This window comes from Clarias gariepinus, chromosome 16 (genome assembly GCF_024256425.1).
Source record: "Clarias gariepinus isolate MV-2021 ecotype Netherlands chromosome 16, CGAR_prim_01v2, whole genome shotgun sequence".
NCBI lineage: Eukaryota > Metazoa > Chordata > Actinopteri > Siluriformes > Clariidae > Clarias > Clarias gariepinus.
The window spans coordinates 4,046,414-4,060,000 of NC_071115.1; the positions used below are offsets into that span (position 1 = coordinate 4,046,414).

At 46.4% G+C, this 13,587-nt stretch overlaps 1 protein-coding gene across 2 annotated transcripts in view; it reads right to left on the reverse strand.

Moving 5' to 3' along the window:
* rarab (retinoic acid receptor, alpha b) overlaps positions 1-13,587 on the reverse strand; it is an 83,439-nt gene that overhangs the window by 41,830 nt on the left and 28,022 nt on the right. For both annotated transcript variants that reach the window (XM_053514352.1, XM_053514351.1), the window contains one exon: positions 9,968-10,338. In XM_053514352.1, the coding sequence (XP_053370327.1) occupies positions 9,968-10,139 (172 nt within the window). In that variant the 5' untranslated portion in view covers positions 10,140-10,338. The remainder of the gene's footprint in view (positions 1-9,967; positions 10,339-13,587) is intronic.

Below are 13,587 nucleotides of genomic sequence, written 5' to 3' on the forward strand. Positions count from 1 at the left end.
AACATGCTGTGGATTATAGATGTAAAATTAGCACACACACCCTGTCTGTTTTTATCTCCACCAGCGTCGTTCCTCCAGATGTGTTTCGTCTTTCGTGTTACGGAACTTCAGGATTCCGATATTTAAAATATTTACAGCTTTGCGGAAGTTAGGAAATCACACTTTTGAGTGTTTTTACGACGCCTCAACCCTTACATCCTAGCCAGGTCATTTATTATACTTTTAAACCTGGTTACTCCAGAATATCATAAGCCCTGTAGCGTAAATACAACTTATAAACATTGTTATGTATGTTGAAGGTCCCATATGTGACTATTTCTTTAACGAGTAAACACTGATCTCAGAGCTCCTCCGAAGTGCGTGCGTGCATGTGTGTGTGTGTGTGTGTGTGTGTGAATGCTCCAGCTGAAAATATTTCAGATAATGCATTTTTCTTTTCGTTTCTTTTTTTTTTACACTTTAACCAGTCTCTGTTACTCTCCTTTTCCAAACACACCGTTTCTGTGCCTATGAGCCACGCCACACCTGGGGGGTGAATTCCCTCATGTGAGGTCACAAAATTTAACTGACTTAAATGAAAAAGAATTTGTAAAAGTTTACAAAAAAAATAAATAAATTTGTAAATCCTGATTTATTACACAGCAATAAATGAGCCGTTACTATAGAAACGGTAACATATTATAACCAGTGCACTGATAAATATATTATAGTGTAGTTATGAACCCATCATTAGTTATTATTATTATTCACATAACATCATGTGCAAAGCTAAGTCCCTGAGAACAGTCTGAGCGTCTGGCTTTAATAACCTCAAAAAACCAATTCGGCCAGAGAGGTGAAGTCAATCTGTTCTGGATTAAACGGGTTAAACGGACAAATATCTCGTCTTATGACCTCAGAAGCCCAGGAGATTCGATTCAGGTGACTAAATTCCTCAGGATTTCCCCGAGGATATTAAGGAACCATGTCCGGGGAAGGAAAGCAGAAAAAAAAAAAAAAAAGCAAGACCTCGAGCCAAGAAAAACAGAGCGAAATCTAACAATTAAAACGAGCACAATCCAGCGCTGACCTCGCCTCGGAGATAAAGGAGCCTGTCACACGCAGAAGGAGTTCCTCAGGCATGTCCTGTTTTGGGTCTTGGAGTCTTCCTCGACTCTTGGAGCAGGAACATCCGATCGAGCTGGGATTCCCCTCTTCCCGAAGCTCGTCTAGCAGATGCGTGTGTGGGACAGGAACAAAGGCGTTGTCTGCAGGCCCACTTGGCACGATTTCTAATGGATGGAAATAATGCAGATATTTGTGTGTGGCTTTGTTGTATTGAAACATCACACTCGGGACACAAAAGCTGCTTTGGACTTTCAGGGCGTTTTCACATCAGGCACGATGGATTTCAGGAACGGTCGCTCCCACACTGGCCGGCGTTGACGTTGTTATTTTTCTCTGTACTTAGGTTTCCTTGAGTATTTCACCCTCCAATACAGCAGGTGGCAGTATGTATGTACCTAGTTCTCGATCCAGGACCGAGTACGCTGCATCGTTCTTGAGACCACCTTTTCCACTGGACTCAGACACGGTTCTCGAGCCTGGAACACTTGTGTTCTCACCAGACTTTGGGGTCAAGTGTTCTAGGAAGTCATCCCGGGGCCCTAATATGGAAACGGCCTAAGGTTGCTAGAACATACACCATGTTCGAACAGAACCCTGGTGCATTCTCCTTGTATGGTTCCCCTTTCAGGTCCAAGAACGTCTGAGCGAGGTGTCTCCACCAGCAAAACAAAAAAAGCTGTTTGATTCCGGAATTGAGTTAGAATTGCATTTTTTCCCAGCTGCTTAACTGATCCAAAAGACTCTCTGCTTCAGTTTCAGCTCGTCCACTTCTCCAATCCACTTTCCACCCGTCCCTTCCTCAGCTTCACTTTTTACTCGTCCCCTTCCCCACTCCAGTTTAATTCGGTCCGCTTTTCCACTCCGCTTTCCACTTGTCCCCTTCTTCATTCTGCTTTTCACCGTTTCCTCTTCTCCACTCTGCTTTTTTTCTCATCCCCTTCTCTAGTCCACTTTTCATTCGTCTCCTTTCTCTGCTTCAGCTTCAGCTCGTCCACTTCTCCACTCCGCTTTCCACGCGTCCTCTTCTCCACTTCGCTTCGCTTTACTCGTCCCCTTCTCTGATCTGGTTTTCAATTGTTCCCTTCTCACTCATCCGCCTACCCTACAGATGGTTCACTTGTCCAATTCCCCTACATGACTTCATTCACCCACTTCCGCTTGTCCACATTGATTTGTCCACTTCAGCTAGTCTACTTTTACTACACATATGTTACTTATCCACTTTCAGTCATACATTTCAAGTCGTCTGCTTTCACTCGTCCACTTTCACTCGTCCGCTTCCCCAACAGGGAAATCTGGTTTGCGAGTTCCGTAGATTTGAACTTCTGCATGATCACATCGCGGTAGTGGGCGTGTCTAAATGGAGACTCAACATAGACAAAGAATTGTTACTACCAAAAAAAAAAAAAAAAAAAACAAGTAGAGCGAGACACACGTTTTGACTTGAAGTGATGAAATCCAGTGACACACTTACAGAAGCGATGATGTGCATCCTGCATTTAGCGCTACATCTGTCGTCAGCTCGAGTTTAGCGAGACGTTTTGACACTTAAGTGTCAAAAGCGGCTGCAGATGCCGTGATGCTTTAGCGGGAAAACAGCTGTTATTAACCTAAGACCCGTTCAGACGGGATCAGTATTTACACAATGAGCCGGGACTCACAGTGCCAAGTCAAACGTTTCCTGACACTGGAGACTCCTTTCACACAACTTTCCTCTTCACATGAGCAGAACCCGCGGTTCTCGTGCGGCTCCTACCGGGGAGCAACAGCTGATTTTATATATATTTTCGTCCCCACGGGGCAAAAATTTGATCAAGAACGATGACATTCTTTACCAGCGCTGCACAAACACTATGAGATCAGCGTGGAGGGGAGCTGCACGTCTCCTCGCTAACGCTGGCTCCGAGCCACGCCGCTGTCAGGACCAGCTCCACGCTGCACCGCTGATATATTAGCGCACCAGGCACTTCTGAGGAACCACTGAATTCTGGGAACCCTGCCAGGAATGTGTCCTTAGGGGAGCGAGGCAGCGCTGGGGATCATGTGACTGCGCAGCACCAGGACGAGTTATTGGGTTTTATCGACTGACCCGCTGAGAATCTCACAGCTGATCTGCTAACGTAGCGCCGCGACACGGTCCTGCAGGCTTTATACCCTGTTCACACACTTTCCACTACTCGTCCCCTCAGCAGCAGCTCTGCTTTCCACTCGTCGCCTCATTAACTCCCTTTTTCACTTGTCCCCTCATCAGCTCCGGTTTTCACTGGTTTCCTTCTCCGCACCGCTTTCACTTGTCCCCTCCTCTGTTCCACTACTCACTCGTCCCCTTCTTTGGTCCTGTTTCCACTCGTCCCCTCCTCCGCTCAGTTTCTCACTCTTCTTCATTTTCCTTTATGCTTTTTACTCGTTCCCTTCCTCAGCTTCACTTTCCACTTGTCCTCTTCTCCGAGCTCTGGGTTTCAACTTGTCCCCTTCCCCATGTCGCTTTCCACTCGTCCCCTTCTCCACTCCAGTTTTATTTAGTCCCCTTTTCCGTCCCGCTTTCCACTTGTTCCCTTTCTCCGTTCTGCTTTCCACCCTTTCCCCTTCTCCACTCCGCTTTTCACCCGTCCCCTTCTCTAGTCCGCTTTTAATTCGTCCCCTACCTCAGCTTTACTTTCCACTTGTCCTCTTCTCCGAGCTCTGGGTTTCAACTTGTCCCCTTCCCCATGTCGCTTTCCACTCGTCCCCTTCTCCACTCCAGTTTTATTTAGTCCCCTTTTCCATCCCGCTTTCCACTCGTCCCCTTCTCCACTCCAGTTTTATTTAGTCCTCTTTTCCGTCCCGCCTTCCACTTGTTCCCTTTCTCCGTTCTGCTTTCCACCCTTTCCCCTTCTCCACTCCGCTTTTCACCCGTCCCCTTCTCTAGTCCGCTTTTAATTCGTCCCCTACCTCAGCTTTACTTTCCACTTGTCCTCTTCTCCGAGCTCTGGGTTTCAACTTGTCCCCTTCCCCATGTCGCTTTCCACTCGTCCCCTTCTCCACTCCAGTTTTATTTAGTCCCCTTTTCCATCCCGCTTTCCACTCGTCCCCTTCTCCACTCCAGTTTTATTTAGTCCTCTTTTCCGTCCCGCCTTCCACTTGTTCCCTTTCTCCGTTCTGCTTTCCACCCTTTCCCCTTCTCCACTCCGCTTTTCACCCGTCCCCTTCTCTAGTCCGCTTTTAATTCGTCCCCTACCTCAGCTTTACTTTCCACTTGTCCTCTTCTTCGAGCTCTGGGTTTCAACTTGTCCCCTTCCCCATGTCGCTTTCCACTCGTCCCCTTCTCCACTCCAGTTTTATTTAGTCCCCTTTTCCATCCCGCTTTCCACTCGTCCCCTTCTCCACTCCAGTTTTATTTAGTCCCCTTTTCCGTCCCGCTTTCCACTTGTCCCCTTCTCCGTTCTGCTTTCCACCCTCTCCCCTTCTCCACTCCGCTTTTCACTCGTCCCCCTCTCTAGTCCGCTTTTCATTCGTCACCTTTCTCCACTTCAGTTTTAGCTCGTCCACTTCTCCACTCCGCGTCCTCTTCTCCACTTCGCTTTTGACTCGTCCCCTTCTCTGCTCTGGTTTTTAATTGTTTCTCTCTCACTCATCCGCTTTCCCTACAAATGGTTCACTTGTCCAATTTCCCTACATGACTTCATTCACCCACTTCCACTCATCCACTTCCGCTTGTCCACACTGATTTGTCCACTTCAGCTAGTCTACTTTCACTACACAAATTTTACTTATCCACTTTCAGTCATACATTTCAAGTCGCCTGCTTTCACTCGTCCACTTTCACTCGTCCACTTTCACTCGTCCACTTCCCCAACAGAACTTTGACAGAGGAATTTCTGTCAACGCCCAAATCATCCGTCAACAGCAGATAATATTCATCTTCAAATCTCTGTTAATAAAACCACACAGCTTCTGTTCCACACACACACACACACACACACACACACACACACACACACACACACACAGACTAACCCAGAGGGGAAAGTGACAATAAGACAGGATGAAGAGTGTGTGTGTGTGTGTGTGTGAGATAAAAGGTCAGCAGCGGTGCTGTGTGAAAGTGTGAAGAAGAACCGCGAGGTGAGATTTTAGTGAGATTTTCACACACTCTGTCCCCTTTAACTTCTCACACACCCTCACACACCAAAGTGCATGCATGCGTGTGCGCGCGTGTGTGTGTGTGTGTGTGTGTGTGTGTGAGGACAAGGTGGAAGTGGAAAGAAGACATTTTTTAAAAGTGACTCCACACACTAAAACAAAGCGCACACACACACACACACACACACACACACACACACACACACACACACACAGGCATAGGCACACCCATGCGCACACACACACACACACACACCATGAGAGGCTACAACAATGTCACATGACTGACAGTTATTGAAGAAAAGTTCAGTGTTACACTCCTCTACCCGTCTGTCTCTCTCTCTCTTCCTCTCCGTATATCTGTCTCTCTTCCCTGCTTTTGTCTGTCTCACTCTCCCACTTTTGTCTCTCCTCCCTTTTTCTCGCTCCTCTCTTTCTATCCGTCTCTCTCTCCATCTCTCTATTTCTCTTCCTTCTTTCCATGTCTCTCTGGCCTTCCCTTTCATGCCTATCTCTCCCAGACGTTCTATCTGTCCATCCCCCTTCCATCTGTCTCTCTCCTCCCTTTTACTACCAGTCTCTTACATCCCTCTTTCTCTCTCTCCCCTCTTTTTTTTATCTGTCCTTCTCTTTTCTGTCCATGTCTCTCTCTCTCCCCTTCTTTCCACATCTAACTCTCACACGTTCTACCTGTCTTTCATCCGTCTCTCTCTTTTTGTCTCTCTCTTTCTCTCCCCTTCTTTCTACGTCTAAGTACCTCTTTTATCTGTCTCCCTACTTCTTTCTATCTGTATCTTCTTTCTATACGTCTCTCCTCCTCTCCTCTATCTGTCTTACTTGTTTCATTCATTTCCCTCTCTTTATGCCTCCCCTGATTCTCTCTCTCTCTCTCTCTCTCTGGATAGAGGAGGAGATTTATGGCGGTACAGTGAGAGGGAGAACAGAAACCCCCACTCCCTCGCTCCACTCATCCGTCTCTCTCTCTCTCTCTCTCTCCATTAGGCGCTGGTGAGTGATAAACACAGTCTGTGAGCTGTAAATTCAGCACAAGGGAGACAGCAAACCTATAAACCACAGCGCACGCGCACACACACACACACACACACACACACACACACAGTCAGTCACAGTCAGAGTGACAAGACACACATGTGGGGAACATCATGCACATCAAAGACCCAAAACACACAAAGAAGGAAGGAGATGAAGTTCTCTCTCACACTCACACACACACACACACACACACACACACACACACACACACCTGTCCTTTAGTGCTGGTGTAAGTGAAGCTTTCAGTTCTTTGATTAAATGTGTGCTACTAATCAATCGTGTGTGTGTGTGTGTGTGTGTGTGTGTGGTTAAAACTGCTAGTGTGTGTGTGTCAGTGGTTGCTACTGGTTACCTCACAGGTGGCCTTACCTTAAATACACCAACATTTACTGAAAAAATCAAGTGTGTGTGTGTGTGTGTGAGTGTGTGTGCTCTCTCTCTCACACACACACACACACACACACACACACTAAATCATTCTATAAATATCACAAAACACACTTTTTAAATCTCGTCAAGAAGTTTAAGAGCAGAGGGATTCACTCAGGTGTGTGTGTGTGTGTGTGTGTGTGTGTGTGCGCGCTTGAGTAAGTTTGGAGTGTCTGGGGCCCCTCAGTGTGCATCCTGGGCCATACCAAGAATGTGACCTCTTGTACGTATACACACACACACACACACACACACACACACACACACACACACACACTGCTTTAAAAAGCAGATTTTGGTGCCATTTAACATTGCTATATAAAACCACACTGTTAGTATCCAAACACATTTAAATATTTGGTGTGTGTGTGTGTGTGTGTGTGTGTGTGTGTGTGTGTTTATAGAGAGGTAATAAAAGCAGCTTTAAGCACAGAGGGAGTGCCATCTATTTAACAGTGTCACCCTGAAGCACACTTAAAGCTTAACACACTCCCTCAAGGGCATCCCGACCTCCCCCTCATCCTGTGTCTGTGTGTGTGCGTGTGTGTGTGTGTGTGTGTGTGTGTGTGTGTGTGTGTTCAAGCAGGCCTCTTCACAATGTCTGAGTGCACTAACATATAATGGGTGCTACATCAATTCAGTCTGAAGAGGCTTTTGCTGATAAGCTGAAAGCCTTTCAAACAGCACTCACACACACACACACACACACACACACACACACACACACACACACCTGTGCCCTGAATTGCAGTCAGCACAAACAAACAAACAGTGACAGGCATAAATGATGGTGTCATTTCCAAGCACGGCTTTTAGAGGTCTGATCCACACACACACACACACACACACACACACACACACACACACACACACACACACACACAAAGCAGGAGAAAAAAAAGTGATGTATTGAACTTCCCCACCCCCCTTACCTTTGACCCCTGACTGCTCAGAGTGAGCATTACCTCAGACTCCAAACTGAAAACATCCCATAATGGACACATGACATCATCAGGCTCTTTTTAACTCAGGGGGTGCCAAAACATTTGGCACTAATACACAATATTTTAAATGGGATAAAAATTAAAGCTTGTTTTAGTGACTACGCCTGTTAACAACTTAACGCTAATGTTGTGGGGATGAAATAATGAAGCATAAACACACACACACACACACACACACACACACTTGTACAAGTTCACACCAGAACGAGCATCTCCCTGTGCATTGTGGGTAGAACTGGTCAACCACAAAGGCCACACCCCTTTTCCATTTTTAGTAAGTACTGGAGTAGCAGGTCATGCGTAAATACACTAATAAACGCACATTAACGCACCTATCCAGCCTGGCTACGAATCCACACTCATCATGACTCCTGAGTAAGATCGTGACCTACCAGGTTGTGTTGACTCGTAGCTTCCCGCGGTTGGGCCAAGTATTTACTGGGACATGCTCAAAAAATTTGTAGAAAAGCTAAACGCTCATTCATGGCGCCCTCAGTCAGTCGGAGCTGGCTGGGGCAATGGAAACCCATAAAGACCGACAGAGGGGCTACAATAGAACTATGGTGTGATTACAGTAGCAACAATGGGTGGTTACAGTGAGATACGGCACGTGGACTACAGTATGTTTGGCCAAGACCAGCTACTGCACCCTGTAAATCGATTTGGTGCTCTGTAACATCATTGGTCGGTAAAGTGCTAGGACTTTGAGAATCAGCCATTTTAGTTATTATAAAAATCTCCATGTAGCGATCTGAAGAACCTTACAGGAATCCATGTCAAGCCCAGGATGTCCATAAGCGAGTGTAAAAGCAGCAACGATGAAGCTGATACCGCTAAGAAAGGCCAAGCAATAACAATTAGTTTTATACTGTGTAGTCAATTGTATCCTAGTACCTAGACAATGTTTGTTGGACTTACGAACAAATTGGACTTACGAACAAGCTCTTCGAATGGAACTTGTTCGTATGTAGGGGACTTACTGTACATACTCGGTCAATCACAATAAATCTAATCTGCATGTCTTTGGACTGTAGGTAAAAACTGGATTACCCAGAAGAAGCCCACCAAGCACGGGGAGAACATGCAATCTCCACACACACACACAGACACGAAGGTGGGACTCAAACCCAGGCTTCATGTTAATATTATCTAAATATTGACTAAATTATTATCTGAATGCTGCAAAAAATTACGAAACTTTAAAAACGCCAGACGTGCACACCTCGTCTGTTGCTGCGCCTTTAATAACCTCACTCTGGTGTTGTGTGTATCAACATAAACACACACGCACGCACGCACGCACACACACACAACACACACATTAGAGTTCACACCAGGACAAGCTTCTCCCCAGGCATGCCGGGTAAAACGGCATCTTTTGTGTTGCTCGGGAACATTCCGGTGGTTTTATGTCTCGGGTTTCGAACGAGTCGATTCGCCAAACACGTCGACGTGATCCGACACATCAGATAACACACACATTCAAGTACACATGCGCGCACACACATACACGCAGAGCTCGAATGACATGACGAGGAAAAAAAAATCCCCCCCAATATCCGCAGGACATCCAGATTGAAACAGAAGAAAGCACAAAGAGCAGGAATCAGCACACACATCATCGGTCTGTCAGCGCTAAGCCGTGTGTACATCGCACACGAGTGTGAGGAGAAATCTCCCGGGACGTCTCGTACATGTCTGGTCTGAAAAGAAAAGTCCAAACACAGAGCGGCTGCTCCAGGACGTTTGATGTCATCGTCTATTTTTAAGCACGGACTTCATATTATGCAGAGAAGGAGTTGCACGGGCTAGTCGGCGGACACGTTCGCTAATCATTGCTGTGGGGCAGACGGTAACGAAAGGGCTAAACTTGGCTAGCCGGAGCTACCATCCAGGTCTCAACTCTCATCTAACTAGTGACAACTGACTAAATAATAAGATACAAATAAACAAACTGAACAGTATAATTCATTAACGTGCAATGTACATTTTATAAAAAATCCCCAAACTGTAGCTGAATTCTGAAATCATACTGATTTAAGGGTGTTTCAGTGGGCGGGGCCTAATATAATAACGAGCACCCATGATTGACAGCCCAGTCCGAGACTAGCTAGGTTAGCCCCTGCTCACAATGCTTACATTTCGCTCGCTAAGCCATGTGGGCTGGATCAGCCTTCTAATTGGTGACCCCTGATAAGCCCTGCCCATTTTCAAACAATTAAAAAGAAGGAAAGATAAGTACAGGTACTCACTAGCAGGAGACGGCGTGCTGTATCCACTCACAGGAAGTGCGGGCAGTGCCGGAGGAGAGATCCCACCCAACATATGAGGGATAAAGTAGGGGTATGGGGGAATCGGGAAGACGCCCAAAGCATGGGCGTGGCCAGACCCAGGGAGTGGAAGGGGTTTATCGTTTCCAGACATGGTGATCCACAATCACGCACGCCTACAAATCCATCGCAGCGTGAAAATAACGGTTACGATTCCATCCGTCCAATCAGGGTCGAACTCGGAGATGCATCGAGGTTGGTGTTGGACGTCCTTCCAGGAAATAAAACTCCAAACTCCAAAGTGTGTGTGTACGGCTGACGTGGGAACAAAATCTGACGATCACATGATGTTCCTAAAAGAGAGATGGGGAAAAAAAAGAGAAACATTAGTATATGAGGTTATGTTACAGTAAATGTGGGAGGAAGGGTGTGAGGGGGAAAAAAGGACAGGAGATTGGTGGATAGGACATAGGGTCACAAGCATTGACTGCAGGTTCCCAAAGGGCACGCAAACAACCCCCCACACCTGCCTTAACACACACACACACACACACACACACACACCCTAAAACGACTCAATTCAGCCACTGCCAATAATCAGTTTAATGATGCAATATGCAGACATCAGCTCTGTGGACACTTGGAAACACATAAAAGGACACTTCCAGTGGAGGCTCCCTAACTACACAATTGCCAACCCTTGACTTGATACCCCATTCCCTATCAGACATTACTCTACCATTTGCCCCTATGATGTTATCAGCACAATGCTAGTCCTACTCCCTGTGATCCCAGCTGCTGTGCTGTCTGTAACTCTGTCCCTTGTCACTGTAACACCAATGTCCTGTTCCCATCATTTGCCACCCGGTTGATCCAATGCTCGTCACCCTGTCCCCTGTCTCTGTTACACCTTGCTGTGACACTTGCCACCCCATTCCTCCTATCTAATCTCCCCTTGCCATGTAATGTTACTTTCCAGTCGCTTTACACCTCGTCACCCTATTTCCTGTCACCATGCCATGTCCAACCCTGCTGCTCTACTGTTCGTCACTTTATTCCTTGTCCCAGACACGGGTTGTCCTGCCATTGCACTGCTTGTCACTTCATGCCCTGTCATTCTAATGCTTGTCACCCGATTTCCTGACTGTGTAACCCCTTGCCCAGTCATTCTAAGACACCCTAGCCCCTATTGCATCAATGCTTGTCATTCTAGTGGGTCCCCGTCCCACTTGATGACCTGTCATTCTGAGGTTTGTCAACCAATCGCTTGTCCCCATCAACTTGTCACCTTATAGCCTAACCACCTTCACGCAATGCCTTGTCACTCTAATGTTTCTTTACCCTGTTCCCTGCCCCTGGTTCACTTGTTGGCCCGTCACTCTGATGCTCAGTACCTTACAGCTTGTCCCCAGAACTTGTCACCCTATTCCATGTCCCTATTCCTCTTGTTGCCCTGTCATTTTGCTGCTCACGACCCGATTTCCTGTGTCCTTTTTCACTTGTTGCCCTGTCCTTCTGGTGCTCATTACCCCACTTCTTGTCCACACAAAGCATAGCCCTGTCGCTCTGATTCTCTAAAACCCTATTCACGAAACCTTTTCCACTTGTTGTCCTGTCACTCTGTTGCTTCCCACCTTATTCCCTGCCTCCTTTCCTTTCTTGTTGCCCTGATCCGTGCTACCCTATTTTCTGTCCTCTCTACTCACTGTTCTGTTGTTCCAGTGCACTCCCTGTCACTCTGATGCTTACCACACTACTCCCTTTCTCACTTCCCCTTGGTGCCCTGTTGCTGCAATGCCTGTCACTTTATTTCTTGTGTCTGGGTCAGTTTCTGCCCCATCGTCATGATGTTTATCAGATAGTTGTCCTGTCATTGTGGTGGTCAGCCTACTGCCATGTCATTTCTTGCAATAGCAACTGTTGTTCCCTGTCACCATAACGCCTGTGCCCTGTCCTTATCATTTGATGCATCCGTCGCGCTTTTGTCATCCCCTGTTTTGTCACCGTGAAGATTTCCTGTCTGAGATTTGTCCAGTTCCTGGTCTTCGTGCCACGGTGTTGTTTGCTGCTTGGTCTCTGATGGCCTTGTCATCGCTGGAATAATGACTGTTGTTTAGTTGCCTGTCGAGTTGTTTCCATGCCGGCGTGACATTTTTGGCACTCTTACTTCTTACCTCACCGCTATCGCGTTTGTCGTCCTGTTCTCATAACACCTGTTGCCTGCAGTTGTGTAACCTACAGGAAATGAAGTCAAGGTGTTTTTGTTACCTAAACTCTAAACCGCAGTCTCGAACATATTTATTTTGGACAAAAGGTGTAAGGTAGTTTTTCAATCGATCTATCTTAATCGTGCTCAGCACACGAGAGGTCCAACACGGAGGCAGAAATGTGGTACTGGCTGAGCCGTTTATTTCGTAATATAGTATTACTGCTTCAATATCAGGACCATATCGTAAATCATGATAAAATGTTAGGCAATTATCATGGTATGAAAATTTAATAACAGCCCACGCCTTGCGAATTGATTGTGTGTTTGTGTGTGCTCGCAAGTATGTGTGTGTGTGTGTGTGTGTGTATCAGCCTGTCTGTGCATCATTTCTCAATTGTGTAAATCTACCCATCCATCTTCCCCTCTTGTCACCAGTTCATATTAGCATCCCTCCATCCACCATCTATCTTTGGCTAATCGAGTTTTTCCGAGCCCACGCAAACACACACACACACACACAGCTCCTCACTGATAAATCTCACCCCCACCCCCGACATTCCCTCCCCAAAAACCGAGGGTTATTATTTATCTCCCAGAATGCAGCAGCACACACTGCAGAGTTTAATTTAAATATTGTGTTTAAAGAGCGAGCGAGAAAGAGAGAGAGAGAGAAAGAGAGAGAGAAAGAGAGAGGACGGATGTACAGAGAAATACAAAGAAAGAGAAAGAGAGAGAGAGACGGGTGCAAGTGTGAAAAGATCTCACTTATGCACAGGGGTTAAATGAGGATTTGGGTTGCCATATCTATGCTTATTAAACTCAACTTCTTTTTTTATAATGTAAAAGGAAAATAACTAATGAACAGATAAATAGCGACGTCTTAAGCGGTTTTAGTTGATGTACACCGTGTACCTTTTGTTTTTACTGATAAGTCGATCAGAAAGATGACAGACGGATGAAAAAGACCTAAGCGCAAAAGCAGAAGAGAGAGAGAGAGAGAGAGAGAGAGAGAGGAGGATTAAAAAACAGTCACGTGAGCACCGTTAGCGCTGTCGAGCTGACGAGAGGCATCATTAACTTATTTATGGAGCAAATTAAAATGGTATGAAACAGCAGGAGGAGACGAGTCACAGCCCCGAACCTGCAGCAGGGGGTTTAATGATCACTGGGGGGAGGAGGAGGAGGAGGAGGAGGAGGGGGGGGGGGCTTTTCACTGGAGCGTGGGACTGCGAGGAATTCCGTGCAACGGGCTTTCAGAAAGAAATTATTTATATTATTATTCACAGAATGTTTGTCCTTCCTCCTGTCTGTCTGTGTGTGTCTGTCTCTCCTTATTACTGTCCGCCTATCTCTCATTATGTCCGTTTGTCTATCCGTCTCTCCACCTGTCTGT